This window comes from Andrena cerasifolii, chromosome 1 (assembly GCF_050908995.1).
Source record: "Andrena cerasifolii isolate SP2316 chromosome 1, iyAndCera1_principal, whole genome shotgun sequence".
NCBI lineage: Eukaryota > Metazoa > Arthropoda > Insecta > Hymenoptera > Andrenidae > Andrena > Andrena cerasifolii.
Window position 1 is genome coordinate 13129777 of NC_135118.1, and position 21088 is coordinate 13150864.

Here is a 21088-nt window from a genome sequence, read left to right on the forward strand (position 1 = left end):
GCGTTCAGCGGGTATAGTTAAGATCCTGATTATAGGAATTCCGCACGCGACATTCCGTTATGATTTTAGACTCTGCGCCGAAAGTGCTGATACCGAAAAGAAGCTTTTGCGAGTGGCGTAGGTGTTAACGATTGCAAAATCCTGTTGCAGGCACTGGTGAGTCCGGCAAATCCACGTTCATCAAACAGATGAGAATCATCCACGGCTCCGGCTACTCGGACGACGACAAGAGGGGGTTTATTAAACTCGTATACCAAAACATATTCATGGCCATGCAGTCCATGATCCGAGCGATGGACCTTCTTAAGATCGAGTACGCCGATTCGTCGAACGTAGTGAGTATTTTTACCGGCGGCCATGGCTACCTACCTCCCCGTCCCCGTAATTATGCTCGCCCGAATATTCCAACGTTTTGCCGTGCATCGCCGTAGGAAAAAGCGGAACTCGTGCGGGCCGTGGATTTCGAAACGGTTACAGCGTTTGAAAGTCCATATGTAGAAGCAATCAAGGATTTATGGGCAGAGGCAGGCATCCAGGAGTGTTACGATCGCAGACGAGAATATCAGCTCACAGACTCCGCTAAATAGTAAGTAGCGATTTCGTTGCCCGTCACGATTATATTTGCTGATAGGAGAGCGTGCCTTTTTTTTCCTTTTTCTTATGGATACCACTCGACGGCGCGACGATGCCTGTGAATTTCTGGGACACTTACGGCCACCTTTTTAATCACCAAAATATAGGGGCAGATTTTTTTTATTTTTATTATTATTCATGACTTCTAATAGTTGGAAAAAGTTGCCGTTTATCGTGGTATTTCAGCTGTGAATATCTGAACTTCGCAAATAAATGTTCCGAGGTGTCGCAAGTCAGTTAAAAATTATTATCTTCATTGATCTTGTGAATTTTATTTTATCACGCGATAGCAATTCTTTTTAAAAGAAATAATTTTATTTTATCATACGACAGCACTTGTTTTTAAAAGAAATTTACTCGTTAGATTTCGTAGCCGTGTATTCTATCCGACTGCTGTCCAACACCTGAAGAAAGCTGTTGCGGTGAAGGAGTGACGATGTATCGTATAGACAAATGAAAACGCAAATGTTTAAACTAAGCGTTCTGCTGCATTGTTGGACGCACGAGAGACGAGTAGGTACGCTGGAGGTGTAGACAGTGAACGTGCTAAGACTATAAAAAATTAGCATATACAACGCTTTAGAAATATGTGTAAAAAACTAAACAAAACGTCACTTAATATTTCAGGGCTCTTGCGGCACCTCAAATCTGTTTGGAGAGAATATAGCTTCTGCGGGCTTAATCCGAATCAGTAAAGGCAACTTTTTTTTACTATTAGAAAACAATCAGACAATTTTGATTTTTTCCTTGCACCCTAATGCGGGGTCTATTTTGACCCACCCGAGAGTACGCCTCGCAGAGATACAGCGATGTCGTAAAGGCAGCAGGGGAAATAGTTGGTACGATCCTTTAGTACCGTGCTAACGAATCAAGAAGTCAGGCATGTGATTGGCATACTTTTTGGATATTAGTAGTTTAAGATCCTGGGGTGTGTAGAAACGTGAGTAAGTCAGTGCAGCCTTGGAATAGATGACGAAGAATACGTTCAAGAGATTGTGCTCTCAAGGATATTATTTTAGTTGCTGTATCTCTGCGAAACGCGCTAGTTATCCTACTCGAAGAAAATAAGAATTATATTACATCCAGGGCTAAAATAGACCCCGCGAGCGGTATCTACCAAGCGAGCCATCTTCCAGGGTTTAAGGAGGGATTCTCGTCTAACAGCCCCAAAAGTAATTGGCGTTTAAGAATTTTTTTTCAACAAACTGTTGGTCATATTGGATTAAACTCTTTTGGGATATAAGCAGGCACCTTTAAACCTGCAGAAAATATTTTTTTTACGTCGATCCACCTTATTGTTTATTAATTACTGTGGAATTCTGTCCACTTCTACTAAAGTTATCTGATTGCAACAATAATAGAAGTTTCTCAAAGTTAGATAGTTTACGCTGGGATTGGTCCACTTTAAAGAGAAAAAAAATGAAAAACTGAAGGAGTTATCGCGTTTGAAAGGAAAAGTAAGTTTTTTCCGTAGACAAATATCGACGAAAAACGTATTATAAATAAAAGTCAAAATTTTAGGTCCAGTCCCAGCGAAAATTCTTTAACTTCAAGAAAGTTTTCTTCTTTTTGCAATCAGATGACAGATGCCACACCTGACGCCAACAATTAGAAGGATCGACGTAAATAAAATATTTTCTGCAAGCTTAAAGATGCCTCCTTACATCCCAAAAGAGTTTAATGCAATATTAACAATAGCTTTTACAAAAAAAAAATCATAAATTTCCGGGGCTGTCACAGGAGTAATCCCCGCTTAAATATGCCGTTTAACGTAACTTTATCGTGAAAACTATATTTTACTGCGTTCACGTATCGTTAAAGCGTTCGTAATCCGCTGGACGATCGAGAACAGCTGATGATCGTTCCCTTAACGTTTACCATACATTTACAAGCGCACCATCTATAATTTCTCGTCTGCCGTTCGATGTTCCTTCTCTGCGAGAGATTACGTTTCGGGAGTAGCGCGGCTCGGCTCGCGTATCAGCCATTGAGTACACGATGTTTCAGTTACCTAATGGAGATAGATCGAGTCGCGGCACCAAACTACCTCCCCACAGAACAGGACATTCTTCGTGTGAGAGTGCCCACCACTGGTATAATTGAATATCCTTTTGACTTGGAAGAGATCCGATTTAGGTACGTCTGGTCGTGGAGAGGAAAGGGGGAAGCTGCCTGTGCCTGCGAACTACCTTACATCGGACTCTTTCTGCATCGTGCCTGCATCCGTTGTGACTCACCAATTTCACTTTCGTACACGATGATTCGTCACCTATTGCGTTCACTTCCCCTTTCTCGCCGATGCCCACCGAGAGCTCCATTGATCCCTCACCTTTTCGGCTCTATGGCACGCGACGGGCGTCCGATCCTATCCGGGCTGCAGAATTCCCCGTTAAATTTTCTCTTTCGCCTTCCTCTCCTGCCGCGAGGAAGCTCGTTTCATCGCGCGTGCTCGCGTCGATTCTAGGCACTGTTCTCCTCTCAAGGCTTTCCCTCCCGCAGGAGAGGGGCGCGCTTTACATGTGTCTCTATCTCGGCTGATTATATAATTCCCGAGGAGCAGATATTATTTTCGCGCCGGACGGCGTCGAGCGACCTCCGCGATTATCGCTTCTCGCCTGCCATAAAACGCGAAGGGTAAATCAGTGAGCTGTTTTTATTTCTCCCACTCCCCCCGTCCGCCCCACCCACCCCGTTATCGAAACTTCTTCCAGGCAGGGATGACGAGCATGTGCGAGCTGTTTTGTGATATTTCTCTCCTTGTAATCACCTTTAATACATGCATGGCATGCACTATCAGACTGTGGCTTCGTTTGTTTTGCAGTTATCTTAGTGACCTAGAGCGTATCGAAAAGCCTGACTACCTTCCTACTGAACAAGACATTCTTCGGGCTCGAGCTCCTACTACTGGCATTATAGAATATCCGTTTGATCTGGACTCCATCATATTTAGGTACTAACACGCATTACTTGAACCCGACTGTACACTTAGAACTACAGTATTCCTTCGCTATCGAGCCGGTGTCCACCCTCGCTGTGCGCCCCGGAGCGGAGTCACCCCTGCCGCATTTTTCTTTTGATTATTAAAATCTTTTAAACTCACGCGCAAGCAGCGCCGATGGATCGCTGAGATTTTAACAACGAAAATGAACGCGGCGTAATACGGTTTATTTTTAATTGCACGCGGTGTGTAATTGGCACACTAGGAATGAAGACGGGGAACCGTGAACCGCACCGTGTTTGGACGCATTTTAATCAGGAAAATCGCGTCGATTCGTCGGTCATACTCTTACGAGGATTTAATGAGAAATATGCAAATTTTACCCAGCCAAGCGCGAATTAATTAAGTGCTAAATAGGCGACGACCCTCCCTGTAGACTCGCCAGCGGAGCTCATCGTCGGTCGTATAGAGAAGGAATACCGTAAAATTCTAGTACTAACTCGAAGTAATGGATTAGTACCAAGATATATTCTGCATCCCTGTGACTTAGTCGAAGAAAGTGAAACTTTTGTTACTTTATATGTATTAAATACCTTATATGTGTTCTCTTTACACATCGTTATAATCACGTTAATTTGGATTAACAATTTTCTTTTAATCACGTGTTTACTTAAACACTGTGTGATATATATATATTAGGGTGCCCCTTATTTATTTAGTAAAAAAAATTCAAATTGCCCGTGGGACCCCACCTAATTTTGTTTCATTTGATCTAATATAGTGATGTGTAAAGATTCAGTTTATTCGAGTAACATTAAACCGTGGCGATTGGAACTTTAACTGTAAAAAATTACAAAGAAATCTTGCAAACGAAAATTAAGGAATGCAGTAGCAGCCCCCGCTATTCCATTTTACAATTAGTGTTTCGTAGAATTTTCGTTATCAAATCAGTTATAAACGCAGCACAATAAAATAGTAAAACTGTATACTTCTTGACTTTGATATGTTACAGAATTGTGATTAATTCTTTTAATTCGATGAATATATGTAGGATTTGGAAGACAGTTGGGACATTTGAAATAAGATAAATCCTTCAATAAAAATTTGGAAAGGTAATTTTTTGTTAATTTCCACGTGTTGTTGCCACGAGATAATATTATCCGAATGAGCTGAAATTTGGCGTAGCGCAATTTTAAATCAAATGAAACAAATCTACGAGGGGGGATCTCCTGTCAAAATCAAAAGTCGGAAAATAACTTGCACCCTAATATATCCAGATTGTAATAGTAGTTTCTTGCACACAGTTATCGTGTCTAAACACCGCAGTAGTCGTGTGATAGATCGTAGTCACGATAGTAGTAGAGAAGTAGTTATAACGATAGTGTAGTATAACAGTAGAAGATGTTTGTTAATTTTCGTGTTAGAGGACACTTATATGAAAATGAGGGAGTATTTGAGTACCTGGTTATTTAGAATACAGGACATGCGATGTTATTTTGCCACATATTATAGCGACTCCTCTTGTTTCTCTCTCTTTTTGTTTGTTTTTCTTTTAATTCAAACTTGCACTCGTATTTTGCTTTAAACAGCTTATTGTTTGCATGCTCCTCATGCAACTTATATTTCATAGAATGAAGTTTCGTAAATACCACTACCTAGTGCATAGTAGTTTCGGTAGTGTTGTGTAAAAATAGTAGAAAGTACTCGTGAGTTGCACTTGATAATGACAGAAGTATTACGAGAGTACGTAGTTCGTTGTTATGTTAACACGTAGCGTGTATTCGCCTAAGCATAGGTACTCGAGGAAAGGGTGTTACGTAATATGTATCACGTGAATGTATTTTACAGGATGGTAGACGTTGGTGGACAGAGATCAGAAAGAAGAAAGTGGATTCATTGTTTCGAGAATGTCACTTCCATTATCTTTTTAGTAGCTTTAAGTGAATATGATCAAATTTTGTTTGAATCGGAGAACGAGGTAAATATAATCGCGGAGCTTAGAGAAGCATCAGCGCCTGCGAACATCCGAATGGCGAATACTGAACATTACGATTGGTTTCAGAATCGAATGGAAGAAAGTAAGGCATTGTTCAAAACAATTATCACATATCCTTGGTTTCAACACTCCTCTGTTATTCTGTTTCTAAACAAGAAAGATCTGCTCGAAGAGAAGATTATGTACTCCCATCTTGTTGACTATTTTCCTGCATACAATGGTGAGTACACACAAAAAGTTTTGTAACACTTATTAATAGGACTCCTTTAGCCTTATTAATAAGCACACATGTACAGTCTTTAATATGAGTCACGCAGCAGTGTGCGAAATATATGCTGCGTGCATTAAAAGCTGGGAATACATTATTTATCGGTGTCGTTATAATAATTTGATATTTTCCAAATCAGTTAAGTTAAATAAACAGCGCGTTTTGAAATATTCTTAGAGATATCATTTTGATATTGCGATAATGTTTTAGCTACAAATCATTTAACATTTCGTTGTGGGGTAGGCGAAATATTAAACTCGGTTTAAGGTAAATTGTACAGGGGATCAGGTTAATCTATTCCCCATTACTTTGGAGTGTCCTGTTCATTTTGTTATTAGTAAATGAATAAGTTTTATGGTATAGGCCCTAAACAGGATCATGTACCAGCCAGGGAATTCATCTTAAACGTGTATCTCAGTTCGAATCCTGATCCTGACCGCATGTGCTACTCTCACTTCACGGCCGCGACAGGTCTGTTTAAGTACAACACATCCTGGAAAAAAGTTGTAGATTTTTGTAGAAAACTTGCTAAATCGATCCAGTAACTATAAATCACAGAAATATAACTCTGTTTTTCAAGCCTAACCCATACTCCCCCCACCATAGAAACGCTGTTTTGGTACATATTGCATACGTATCGTCTAGAATGAAGAAGAAATTTTTTATATAATATAAATCCGATTTACATTAGACCTAGTTCTTTGCTTTAGATAAACTTGATTATTTTATACCATTTTTCCCAAAGCATTTTGAGTAAACATTTCACAGTTTTTTGTTTCCCCCCTTTTTTTTTGTTAAACTGCACAGCCATTAAGATACACGTGTGCTATAATCTAATAGAGTTTATACTTAAATCAGAGAATCTTACGTAAGAGATTTGTCTGGTTGGCGAAGCTTTTAAAAGGCTTCCTTTGCAGTTAATAGAACTAATTCAATAATTCGCCTTTGGAACATTCATTGGATTTCACTAAAAGCAATCCAGAATTAGTGGAACAAATGGGACGAAAATTCAATTTATTATTCACGTTATTTTTAATCGCAAATCATAATAATTCTTACGATTCTGTTCCATTTTTCTAAATCTTACTTCGAAGGTACAATCATTTCTGTATCACAGTACAATGAGTTTCAGTATAATTTCCATTTATTTCCATTTTCTTTTGTTTTCGTAAGTACTCTTTTATAGGTAGAACATATTTTGAAATTTTACATGCCCAGCACCGAACACCACTCGATTTTATCTCGATTGAATCCTGAAATAATATCCTACTGACAATCTGATTGAGAGAGAAGTATATGCACTTGAGTAAATGCAAGTAGAAGTAATATTCGTATGCTTGCTTGTGTCTTTCGCAGGGCCCCAAAGAGATGCCATAGGTGCTAGAGAATACATTTTAAAGATGTTTGTCGATTTGAATCCAGATACAGAGAAGATAATTTATTCACATTTTACGTGTGCCACAGGTAGGCTTCTAGTAATTTACGCTGACTTGTATTTATCGTTGCTTTCTAACATTACATATGTTGCGCAAAATAATCTGCATGATGCCTATATGTCCCAGCATAAGGTGCGTAAGTTTCATCGCAATAACAGTTATTTATTTATGGAAAATCCATCTATGCATCGTGTACCACTCTGCATTTGCCGAAAATATATTTTCATAATAAATACTCTCTTTTTCTTTTGGTAAGTGTATTGCAATGAATTCGTATTTATTAAAGATTCCTTAAACAAGTCTTGTAACATTTATTGTAAATACTTTGGAAGTTAGATCGATTTCCCACGCTTGAAATCTATGTCTGTGCTCACAATAATATGTTATTTATTATTGCATGCTGCGTTCATGGGATTGTCTATCAGACACAGAGAATATCAAGCTTGTATTCTGTGCTGTCAAGGATACAATTATGCAAACTGCACTTAAAGAATTTAATCTTGCCTAACGTGATTGTGGACAATTTTTGCATTCATACACGATCTTTAAACGGCACTTCACACATATTACATTTATTTTATCGAGAACGTACAGAGATTTTTTATAAACTTATTGTTAACGTTTAACCGAACACTGGCAAATCGGAAGCAAGAGAAAAACAATGAATAGACTAACTTATTTTCTGTGCAAGATATTAAGACTGCCAATCTGTTTTCCCTAGGTAATATTATTTACGCATAAATCACTTCAGCAATATTAAAAATGAGTTAAAAAAAAAAAAGAGACAGCGAGACGCGATAGAGAAAGTATTTAGTTTCGTTAACGTTATAGATTTCGCGGCATAGCCTTAGTAGTCTGAGAGTGTTTTTATTTACTTAATGCGACTCAGAAGAATTATGACATAGAGTGTAATATATTTTAACGATGGCATATACGAAAACGTAGACTTTCCAACGTTGTGTTAAAGCGATACGGTAAATTTGGCGATTCTACTTAATTTTAGTTAAGTGCCAATCTTATAAGGTCAGTGGAAGAAATATTATGCTCTGCACAAAGCCTTTATGCATGCATTATACAAACTGTATTTACTTGCATACTGCTTGATCGAATTTGATAATTTCGTAAATCTGCAAATTCAGTTAAAAGAAGGCGCACTTTGCTCCGATAAATTTTCAGCAACGGTCACTAATGTCTGTATAAATTGTGCGTGTATGCTTTCTGTTATTGACACAGGTGTCATTATCCACAAACAAAGCACAGTTAAGTGTATGTGACAAATAATATTACATTTCATATTCATGAGAACGTGGAACCCACTCAGTCCTTCAAGAGCATGGGATATTTCTGCAAAATTATAAATAATTCCAAAGTAGCTTATGCAAGATCAGTTAAAGTACATAACACTTTTTTCGTCATCTGTATATTTCTGGAAAACCCTCTGCAATTAATTGTGTCTATGATTTATTGCTTTTCATTGATTATTGTAATGATAAAAGAAATTGTCCTAAATTTATGTGCTTTAGTTATTTAATACAAATATATCATTACATAGTACAATTAAGAGTCATTTCTTTAATCATTCCTACAAGAATCTGTGTTTTCTATACTGGTGTCTTTGCAGTCTTTCGTGCATAAAAGATAACAAATTGCATGTTGCATGTGCGTTGACTTCGGCTTATTCTGTGTCTTTAATTAAGGGTAAGTGTGTTTGTTATATTTTATTACATTACTATTTAACATGTAACGTTAACCCTCTGTGAACCAAGTGTTTTCTTGCATCTCAAAAGATTTATGTTACAGGACATTGCCAAGTATTAAGAATAGTATATAAATTAACAGGTACAGTTAATAAACATGCGCGCGTGACTCCGAAGTCATAATGGCTGCTACTGGTACATACAGGGTGTTTCACTACAGGTGGTCAGTACTCTAGAGGATGATTCTACAGGTCAAAGTAAAACGAAAATATAGAATTACAATATTCGTGTTCGATCAAATTAACTTTTAATTTCAGCTAAATACGCGTGCACCGAAGTACAGTTATGGACGCCTGAGGGGCACACGGAGGTAAGGGGAGTGCGTCCAGCTCTCTGTAGGGACTGTACTTCCGTGCACGCGTATTTAGCTGAAATAAAAAAGTAATTGTCTCGAAAACGAAGACCGATATTAAAAAATTGAATTTTATATTTTTGTCTTATTTGGGCCTGTACAATCATCTCCTAGAGTATTGACCACCTGTAGTGAAACACCCTGTATATTTATTGGCAGAAGATGTAGTGAAATCGTAAAATCAGTTAGGGACTATAGCAAATATACCTTCTGTATCGAGACGACAAGCCATTTCACAGAAATGTGAGGGGTGTGTCAAGTATCTCGATTCCGTTGAGGCTGCATGGAACTTTAAAATGGAACTTGTGCTACAGCTTGGGTCTTCCTCAATAGGAGCTTCTCCTTAACTGCTGAATGTACCTGCTATTTCACTAGATCAGAGCGACAATGGGTCACAGAGGGTTAATTATTAATATTTCGTTTAAGGGGTCTCCCTACCTTGACGGACGAAAAATGATGCGAATTTTGGGAATTTTTTAAAACAAAACCTTTAAATATATTTACTTCCAGCTTTGTGGTTTTATTTGTCAATCTGTAGAGAATATATAAAAAAAATTGTATGCAAAAATAGTGGTTAGATCCGGAGTTATAGTGCTCCAAATAGAGCGCCTTACAAAAATCATATGCGCATGGTTAGCGTAAAATCAACCGCTGTAGTTGACTGAAATAGAAAATTTAAAAATTTGTGTAATCTGTATGAGTGTTGCTATCGTCCGAACTAGATTAATTGAGAAATACTGAAAAGTAAAAAAAAAATAGCAGCGCCTAAAACAGACATCGATGTCTAAAAATTCGCTGGTTTTTTAAGTCGCAAAAGTTTAATTTTCCAAAAATCGAGTTAGTTTTAGCAACAACGAGAATGGGATATCTACTGAAGATATATATCAAGTTTGAAGTAAATCGGGTGATCGGTTTTTGAGATATCATGCTAACTAATTCGAAAAACATCGGTTTGAGAAAGGCGCGTTTAAAGTTTTAGGTACTGTTATTTTTTAATTAATTTTGTTTTAAAATGATGCCTAAATATGTACAAACATAGGCATAAAGTTTTCGATTAATATAATTTGAGGGTTTGTCTTAAAAAAATCCCAAATATCGCGCTCCTTTTCAGACCGTCGAAGTAGGGAGGAGACCCCTTAAGTGTTTCTTAAGATCATAAGATAACTAACGTTTTTTCGCTGAATTACTAATATTCAACTAATACGAAATTTACTAATTCTCTAATTATTTCTTAATGTTTCCATAAGATATAAATGTTTACGATTATTTTCCTCTTACAGATACAGAAAACATCAAGTTTGTATTCGCAGCAGTGAAAGACACCATTCTACAGTCTAACTTAAAAGAATACAATCTGGTTTAGATGGCAATACGTAAGGCTCAGAATGGACTCAAGAATTTTCCTTATACCCTGACCAAGGTATCAGTGTGAACTCTGTTAAGCTACGAACGAGGAGGACAAGAGGAAGGCAGAAAAATAAACAATAACTTGTGGTGCCATCAGCATATTGTCGCTGCTCCATTACAAGTGTACCAACTATCGATTAGTAAAATTTATGGGCGGAGGTAACAGCGATGAACAAACATGGACCTAAATCTGAGCGTTATACGTTCTTTCCTAACCTTTTCACTGTCAATACCAACAAATTGATTTAGTTTCGTACTCTATTTGTTGAATTTGTTACCTTTTTATAGATTAGTTTAGTCAATCATGCCTGGCTGACTGCGTAAATCGTCTGATTTTTATATAACAAAATATCACGAGCAAGCACGTAAATAAACGTATAAGATAGAGTGCAGCCATGTCATACAATGTCTGTCCAAGTGTTTATCTCAAAATCAAGAGATCTCAGCAAGAACCTGAAGCGAAGAGGGACGAAATGCTTTTTAATCACAAGTAGTCGGTGACACAAGTGAGAGCGATTCTAGTGCCATTTACTAGTGTGGTGTTTTTTTTTTTATTGCAGTCCTTTCTTAGATGCGAAAAGCCAAAGTGTTTTTTTTTATCTGTGCCAGAAGCGAGTAAAAGTTTTTTCTGCATGTGACTCAAATTCATAATTCATCGTATAAATATTGTTATATATAATATATAAAATGAAACATAGGTTAGCGTCGAAAGAGAGCAACATAAAACCAGCAAGAAGGAAACTTTACCCCCCGAACCTAAACCCAAAACCCACGCCCCCCCCCCCTAATCCCCTTCAATATTAAGAAATTGTTAGAGAAACAACATCTGTTCGATGTGACACTAGGTAATTAGGAAGCGAGAGGGGCTGCAGATTCCTCTGCTCTCTCTCTCTCTTCGCCATAGGCTGTGTACAGAATGTGAGGGCTGCGATCTCATGCCATACAACTATAATCTTACGATTTACGAGTGACATAAGGATCTTAACATAACGATGGCTTTCCTTTCATCCAGCCCTCGCTTGTTGGCACAGTATCGCGTGGCAAGGGGCATCATCTAACAGCGTATGCCCCTGGCTCGCATTGTATCCACATTACAGTGTACGTATGTATGTATGAACTGCTCACTGCCTGCGCTCGCTCATACCGGCTAGCGCGCTGCCCATAGCTCGTATTCTCGGACGGGTACCGTTTGACTGCTGTTCCTGCCGCCTTTCACTGTTCCGCCGCGAGAACGTCTGTACAAAGGTGGCAGAAACTGCTTTTCACGCGCCCCGGGGGGGGTACTTGCACAATAAACTTTAAACGGTGTTGGTCAGATTGGTAAAGTAGGGGTGTGACGTTTGGACGTGTGTAACCTGAACGTCTAACTCTGTCGCTGCTGACACTGCACGCACACTGGGCAGCATATGTCATACCTACTTTGGTTAAACCACTGAGTTTATATGAAAGATAAAATATATAAATACATTGGATAAAATATAATATTAAGAGATAATAACAAATAATATTGAATAATAATAATAATATTAATAATAGTAATAATAATAATAATACTGCTTGGTTTTCGAAGAGAGTGAGAGAGAGAGAGAGAGAGAGAGAGAGAAAGAGAGAGAGCGAGAGAGAAGAGAGAGAGCGAGAGAGAAGAGAGATAGAGGAGAGAGAGAAAGAGAGAGGGGGGAGGGAGAGGGAGAAGAGAGAAAGAGAGAGAGGGGAGGGAGAGGGAGAGAGAGAGATGGTGTGCGTGTGCGTGTGTATGTGTGTGTTAAAAGCGGGGTGAATGGTGACGAGGGAGAGGAAAAAAACGTGTATTCGAAGTGCAAAACGATGCCAGTGAGAAAGAATGGTAGCGCAAACGAGAGGGAGAGACAGGCTGAGAGAATGAAATTGTGAAAGAGACAGAGTGAATCTACATGCGCGATATGTGTGCAGCGTGTGCGTGGCATTTTATCAGAGGATAAAACAAAATCGGTTGAGGCAGATAGGCTTTCTATTGCCTGGTTCGTGAACGAGCGAGTGACGCGCAAATTTGTGGCTATAGTTCATTTGTAAATCATTTTTTGCCAAAAGTATACATTTTTCTGAAAGCATAATACGTTGGGTATTCTTTCTGTGTGTATAAAATGTAAACACCTACAAAGCCCAAAATGAAATCAATGTTTCTAACTTATTTATAATAAATAATATACATTAATGATAAAAATAAACACAGTTTGTGACAGTAGCATTGACGCATGGTACAAGATTCACCTTGCACATTTACCTCGGCACACGATAATCCTTGTGTACAACAACAATCCCTAATCCCGTTCATACTGTGCTGCGAGAGCGCAGGTTTAATTTTATTTCACGGAGGAGAAAGTAATTTATCATATTTTATATTTTGTTTTCATTATGTAAAAACTGTTATATTTTATGGAAGAAATATATTTTGATTTGATGGTACGTCGTGAAATTTTTATTGCTGCTTCTACATTGTCTCTGATCTCCGTCAAACCGCAAGCGCTTGTACGAAAGTCTATTTGAATGGGACGAAATTTTTATTCAAAATAAATCACACAATTAGGCTACCTTCATCTAATATTATCTGCATAAGAATTGCGAATGAAATGAAATTAAAATATTTATTATTTCCTTCACATTCCACATACAAGTTATTAAAATCAGTCTCGTCATTTTAATTTACATAAAGCAGAAAGCTTCTATATGTCTGTCTGTTTCTCTATCGCCTAAAAACTTTAGAATGATAAATTCTGGGTTCACGAAATGTGCCTAAACTCGTTATGCCTGACTAATTCAGATGAACGTGAATATTTTCACACAAAAACACTAAACAATTTTTTTTTAAAATCAGAATCTAAATTTCGGGCAAAGTCGAACAGCAAAGCTAGAATTACATATTAGCAATAGAAGAAGTAAAATTCCTTAAGAAAATAAGGGTGGCTCTAATTTCCCCGGAACATATTACAGAGCAATTCATATCACGAATTTAACTTCCTGGAAATAATACAACAGTACAAATAGTTTTCAGAATTGCCGAGTGAAAATTAGTGTCTAAAATTCAGGGATTCTAGATGCTTAATGATACATCAAAAACCGCGTATACCTATCCTACAAATTTGAAGGCAACCGTATCACACCATTCGATTCGAAAGAATCCATAGCACCGGCGGCGGAACGCGAGGGTAGAATGCGGGCCAATGAGGAAGTGGGGCGCCTAGCGGCGCATTTCCAAACGTCACGCCATTGTATTAAGGCGAACGTGTCGTCATTGAGAGAAGGATGCCTGGCGCGGTGAGAAAGCGCGCGCGCGCGCAACGTGGACGGTTGCGGCATCGTTGCTGGTGTATGTAGTCCTGCGGAGGATCATCGAAAGGACTACACCCCTTCAGTAGCGGGAGTCAACCTTCGCCACTCATATCGCCTTCATACAGTGACCGAACTCAAGCCAGGTGCAAAGATGAGTCTTCTGCTAGAGGACGAGGAAATCGACGAGTGAGTGTTCTGTCATCTCAACTTACATTATCTGCGTTCACTTTCCACCCCGTGCTTTCCTTCCCCGATTTCTCGCGCAAAAAAAAGGGCTTGGCTGCCCTCCGTTCGTTTCGCAAGATGACAACGGTCGCTCAGCGAACGTTTACGTTCAATCGATCTTTGTTAACGACTGATCGTTTAACCTCGTTTAGGTTTCCAATGTTTTCTCCGCGTTGCTGCCAGTTAAACGTTTCAATGACACTTTGTCGCATCGAGATAGAAGCTACAAGTGCACGTAGACGCATGTGGTTCTGACGTACGAATTTTCTCGGAACATCGATTTAGCGAGCGCACAACAACAATCCGAATTTGGGAAGTGGCCGGGTTTTCATTCATCGGGTCACGGTCTTTTATACTTGAGACGTAAAACATATATTCTATGGTCGAACGACGACGACGGGCAGATGTCTGGAAATGTAGTTTCCTATAATGCGAAGTTATTTGTCCGGTTTCCTGGGTTTAGTCGTATGTACGCGAAGGTTTGCGTGTTTTTGCGAACCCGTGACGTTGCGTACGAACGCATTTTATATTTCTTAGAAGGTGAAACTATACTCTTGAACCACTGGATACTTAAGAAATCTGAAGTTCGAGCGATACATTATAATGCTTGTATAATTTGTGCGAAAATTTTAGGCGATATTTAGAATTCTTTTTATACTGGTAAAATATTATGTACTGTGGTCCAAATAATATAAGATAATTGGTTCGGAATGTACATCACTCGCGAAAGGAGGTTATTTGTGTTATTTCAAATCTTGCCGAATGAAAATCCCGACTAGTGTAAGTGTAGTTTCCGGCGTAAGTGGGTGTGTCAATGTTTTTTCGAGGTCGAAAGTAATAGGAAACACGTGAATTCGGTTTCACGTTTACTGAGGTGATTCGTCAGCAACCAAGTGGACGATCGATGGGCGATATAGCCGCGGGTTGTGTTCCACGCGTTCAGTGTTTGCTTTCCTCTCGACTTAGAAAGTTTAAAGGGCAAGAATCAGTCGACGAATTTTTAAATTAATCGTTCTATCAGAAACTTTCTGATTTATACTACAAATCTGTGCGTTGTACTTTTTCAGACATATCTAGGATTCTAGTAACAGTAATATCCACTGAGGAATTCTAGTGTGTCCATTGGTCACAACGCATGGCATGCAAACGCTGCGTTTTCCAACGGAAATTAACTTTCACTGACTCCTAAACGGTATTTTATAACGAAGGCTTATTTTCACTCTTGTATAGTATCTAATCTGGAATATTTATTATGTATTGAGTAAATGAATTTTATCAGTAACCGATAGCGTCACCTGTTTCGTGTAAAAGATTAATCTGTTCATGCACTACGTCTGCTCGCATGCCGAAGAACGTAGTTCAACAAAATGGTGGGGCATAGTATTTGAAAATAGAACCCAGTGCTATCGCGAGCGATTTCCGGCAGTTTCGGTATTCTTTGAAGGTAGACAAAAATTTTCTTTTACATTCTTATACACAAAAATCGTCTATACTTCTGTTTTCGGCATTAAAAAATGGGGCTGTACTTCCGAATGGCCCCAGTGGCCGATCGACATATGGTTTGAGGGGAGGGGTGGGGAGCGCCTGTGGACTCTAAATCTAAAATTCTTGCTTCGGGAATTTATTAGTTTCCGAGATATTAATAAAAATCTTTTAGCATTTTTGTTTACTTATTCCGACACAACGCATTCCACTTCAAATTTGTTCTGGATATTAGTATTGGTTAGGGCTAGATGAGTAGGGGGGCGCGTAAAGCATGGTAGCGAACCGATGTGAGTTTGAAGATTTGAACTAGAAACTTGCGAATAAGATCCATCCTAATATTCAGGGTGGTTACCTATAACTGTATTGATAGTTAATACTCTGGGGGGGGGGGGGGGTTCTACAGGCCAAAATAAGACGAAAATATAACATACAATTTTTTTTATATCGCGTTTCGTTTTCGAGAAAATTGATTTTGAATTTCAGCTATATGCGCGTGCCATTTAGGTGCCTGAGGGGCGCGGTGGTGAGAAGACCGCGTCCAGCTGTCCGTAGAACAAATTGGGGGTCAGGATGGATCCCCGTTAGGGCTAATTTGTAAAAAAACAATTAATAATGATTTTTTATTAATATTTCGGAAACTAATAAATACCCGAAGCTACAATTTTAGATTCAGGGTCCGCACCCCCTCCCTACCTTTCTCCTCAAACCTCGTTTCGTTCGGCCACTGGGGTCATTCGGAAGTATATCCAAAAATGGAATTACCAGCGAATTAATAAATAATTACAAAAAAAATGATAAAAAAAGATATAAAGGCTCGATTCTATCACAACCATCAACACACTGGATGGAAATAAAGAAGTACATACCTACATCCTTGCGTACAATAATTATTAGAATTTATAAAAAAAAGAAACGATTTTTTAAACATCCAAATCTGTTGCAAACGTGACAGAAATTTTCGTAACATAAATATAGTAGTTCCAAACTTTTTTGGAATTCCTGAAAATGGTTGGAAACATCTGGCTCTTGGCTTTGGGTGGAAAATTGTATATCTAGCACTGAATTTGTTATATGGTGGGGGTAATTCTTGAACCAGTATGGGGGTCTGGGTATAGAGGGCTGCCATCCGCCCGGGTTTCCCCGGATATGTCCTCTTTTTTAGGGCGCCCGGGCGGATTTCCTGTAGTGATCCGGGTTCCTCGATGCTGCTCGCTCAGAAAGCCATAAATATTTTATCTTTATTTCCTGATTGCGGTTACAGTCGATAATTTGCAGAACTTTTTGTCCTGGGATATCCTACCTAACATAAGAAATAGTTAAAAGTGCCCGGGTTTCAAATGGGAATGTCCGGGGTTTTAATGCTCTCTGTCCTAGATTAATGATATTACGGATGGCAGACCTATCTGGGTATGAACTTTATGGGAGTCCTACTGCAGCAGTTTCAGAGTTTCAATTTACGATGATATTTTCCTGCTGCGCTGGGAAGGTATCTACGTGGGCACGAGAAATGCGCATCGAAGAACGTATCTCTGAGTGAATGGACTGTTTGGCGCGAAGAACGAGGATTCTTGAAATGAAAATTTTGGGTGAATGTGATTTTAAAAAGTGCGGAGGTGATCGAGAGCAAGAAGAGCGGTCTAAAAAAATAGAGTTAAAAGAGTTACAAAGCTGAAACTTGAAGAGTAGATTAGGAATAGTTTTAATATATATATATATATATAGCTTTACTATTATTGTTAAAAGTGTGTTCTTCTTTCACGCCTGCCCACAATACCTAACATTCCTCCATACATAGTTTTGTTGCCCTCCATTTTTTATAATAAACTTTGAACCGTGCAATCCTCTATGTAAAGGAATAGGAGTTGACTCTCAGTACAGAGAAATTCAGATATTCTAAAAGACACGACTGTTTAATATTATTTAAGGGGCGTCTATCATTGAAGAAAATCTATTTCTGTTAAAGTTGAAATAAGACTTTTTTATTTTTTATTTCCAATCCTTGTTAGTGCTGGTGGCCAGCTGACAAAACATGGTGGTGGACAATGTTGTATAACTCCGCCACGTTGAAACTTTGAGTAATAAATAATGTATGAAAATAAAGTTAAAATGTTGCCTAACATCTTCTAAAAAAATCTGGATATCTCACTGAAAAATTCTTCGAGAAAACAAATTTTAAATATACCCATTCTTTTTTACCTACAAGGTGGTGTATCCCTTTAAAAGTCAATGATGTAATACGTGTTTTAAAATATGTCGACCCTCGTATACGCACTTTTCTATTACCTTTAGGAACAATTGAGCGAGTTTAATTAACTAATGGGCGAGGTCTCATTTTACGGTCGTTTAAAATGCACCAGTCAAGGAAGAGAATATAATACGTACAACGTTATTCCACGCGGGTTAATTAATGAGTTCGTTAGGGTTTGCATTGTAGTGCATGGGTGTGCAACTGTTTCCTGGGAGAATGTCTGAAGTTTACAATGTCGAATCTATTTACTTATAAAGTTTCTGTGCTGACTTGTTGTATGATTTCTATTGACTACGTCGAGAAGCAGCAAATATGTACAGTGGCTCGCATTAATATTCGGACACTTTTTAAAATCGCATAACTTTTTTAGAATTGGTCCAAACAACTTGAGTTTTTTTGAGAAGCTAGAAGGATTAGTTTGCTAACTGACGCGCTTCGTCGTTTTGAAAAAAAATGTATTTGGTTGGAATAGCGAAAAGAATAGTAAAGGTCGATTTTTAAACTTTTTTTTGTGAGCTTGTAATGAAAATTAAAAAAAAAAACAGTTTGTAGATTGCAGTAAGTTGTATACGTGCCTAAAATTTCATCAAAATCGGTTAACGTTGCTCCAAGCTACAAACGTTTAAAGATCGCAGAATAAGGTCGAGAATCGCGAAAATTCCCGAAATCAGCGATTCTCTGGACTTCGATCAGAATTCAAATCGACGATTACAACTCATAATTTGTTCCTTTTTTCATCAGGATTGGACTCTTATTTTAGTCACTACTGCCTTATATAATTGTTACTACTTTTCTGTTATATACATTAAAATCCTTTAACTTTCAAAAATCTCCGTATACTCTTCACGACTGAATTTTCGTTATTTTTGATACTGAAATCACTCGCTTCCGACGTAGATTTGTTATTTAAATTCTTCGAGTAGTATGGAAATATTATTTCCAAACAATCAACATAACAATATTTTCCAAGAGACTTCTTTGTCAGAATGAAGGATATAATTCCACTTCAACAACAGATGCAGTTGTGCATTGGACATGCAGATGCGCGTCCGGAGGGGGTGCAAAAGGGGCAGTTGCTCCACCTGGCTTTTGAGAAAAAATCGCTTATTTTTCAATATCGATCTTTAATAAAATTATACTAAAAAGTGGAATTTTTTTAAATTTCGTTTTTAAATTTTTAACTGAATTGGCGCTACAAAATGGGTTGAAAAAAACAAGAGGGGGTATATTTTTCTTTACCATCATCCCAAAGTTGTCCCTCCCCCGGAAACAAGTCCCCGGACGCCCTTGGACATGCACAGTGTCACTTATGGAGAAAACTCTGTCGTAAGAAATTAGGTCATTTTAAATCACTCAACTTCTTTCTTTATTGCTCTGTTTTTACTGTAACCAAATAAGGGATAAGCTTGATCCTAGTTGACTCTTAATAACACCCTTACAAGACCTATTTATCGACAAATTCTCAATTTACTACAATTTCCATAGTACGAACACTTAATAATAAATCCTCTTTATTACACACTTACATAATGAAAGAAACTACGAAACTGAAACACAAAATGTAAAAGCAAAATTTTATATTAAATAACGGTGCGCGAAGGACAAAGTTTAGCTGCCAGAAAGTATGCCCTCTCATATAATTAATTATCTGCGAAGAAAAACAAGCTGTCATTTTATTTAGTAATTATACCAAAAACGAATTATTTAAACGCATCTAATTTCCCGGGATCCAAAATATTCCCCTTTCTCTGTTCCCCTGTCCGTGGGTACGCGCACATCACATCACGTCAAATATTGTTATGTCAGCAGTATATCCTCGCCAGATAGCTGGCAATTGCGGTTGGTACGTGATGATTGGTGATACCTCCGAGTTTATCCAGAAGCGGTTGCCTGTATTCAAAATTTCGTATCGCGCCGTTGCACGCGAATGGATCGTGCCATGCGTATGTCGCACCACACCCTCCGATATTTCAGATTCTTCGGTTACTATAGCGACGGGGGTTGAATGTCTGAATCCATCCTGCTCCAAGAGGGTGGGAAACGGAAAATCGTCGTTTGTAGCTGATGGAACTACGAATCTACACAATACAAGAAACGCTTCTATAGGAAGGAATACATAGCAGTCGGATACTTATTTTCTTTTCCCATTGCAAAAATCACGTCGGGACGTATAAAACGTAGTTTAAGGGAACTATAGTGTTTTTGATTCCTCGATATCTTTCGATTCTCCAGAAAGGAGAAATCAGATTAGAAATAAATATTGCGAAATTTGTATTTTTGGAATGATGTTGATAATATTTGTCAAAGACGCAAGAAAACTTTACTTCTGCTTAGTTTTCATGAAACTAGTGTGAATGAAAAACAGGTATTAAATATAATTGATTTTATTTATTTTATACAAAATTTGTGCAAATTTTTTTCTGTTGAAATAGTTTTTCTAAAAATAGTTTTTTTAAAAATAGTCTTTTGTGAGAAAATCTATACCTGTAAAATTTTTTGAGGCTGTCTGCGATTAGCCAACACTAACAGTTTCAATTTTTTGGGTGTATGTGCTACCAATCTTCAAATACGCGAAAAAACATCATTGCTGCTTGTTTATTTCATTTGTTTAGATAAATATTTCGCAGCGAAGTTGGCGTCTTCGGAATTTCACTAGATACTGGCGGTTGAAATTTCGGACGAGAGGATCACCTGAAATAAAAAATATAAACATATTTTTAATTCGCAGGAGTATAGGTATAATACGGTACACCGCGAAATAATAATTTTGGACAAAAGTGATTAAAATGGCGGTCGATCAAAGTTGAAAGTACCAAAAATGGCATTTCTTTTTTATATTTAATCGATGTAAAAAAGTGAGAAATTTTTCAAAAGTTAGCATATTAGGTTTGAAAACGTCAAGTGTTTATTTCATTATAAAAACCATCGCCGAAAAGTGGCCGAATTTAGGTCCAGACTGTAGAATGTCCCCTTAAGGACGAGCTAGTATCGAGCAGGATTTTCAGTCAAAATTTCCGACGAAATTTGTATTTCATTT

At 38.0% G+C, this 21088-nt stretch overlaps 2 protein-coding genes across 8 annotated transcripts in view; both read left to right on the top strand.

Moving 5' to 3' along the window:
- The window catches only part of Galphaq (G protein alpha q subunit), a 58275-nt gene extending 47096 nt beyond the window's left edge, over positions 1-11179 (top strand). Inside the window, exons 2-9 of one of the 7 annotated variants that reach the window (XM_076819349.1) lie at positions 151-335; positions 432-586; positions 2641-2769; positions 3455-3583; positions 5420-5549; positions 5634-5787; positions 7192-7299; positions 7697-8832. In XM_076819349.1, the coding sequence (XP_076675464.1) occupies positions 151-335; positions 432-586; positions 2641-2769; positions 3455-3583; positions 5420-5549; positions 5634-5787; positions 7192-7299; positions 7697-7779 (1073 nt within the window). In that variant the 3' untranslated portion in view covers positions 7780-8832. Of the gene's footprint in view, positions 1-150; positions 336-431; positions 587-2640; positions 2770-3454; positions 3584-5419; positions 5550-5633; positions 5788-6198; positions 6307-7191; positions 7300-7696; positions 8833-10660 lie in introns of those variants that run through there. The other 6 variants (XM_076819340.1, XM_076819330.1, XM_076819312.1 and 3 more) reach the window with 6 other exon arrangements.
- Positions 11180-14093: 2914 nt separating this feature from the next.
- The window catches only part of LOC143372751 (uridine phosphorylase 1), a 46131-nt gene continuing 39136 nt past the window's right edge, over positions 14094-21088 (top strand). The window contains exon 1 of the mRNA XM_076819300.1: positions 14094-14279. Within this exon, the coding sequence (XP_076675415.1) occupies positions 14245-14279 (35 nt within the window). The 5' untranslated portion in view covers positions 14094-14244. The remainder of the gene's footprint in view (positions 14280-21088) is intronic.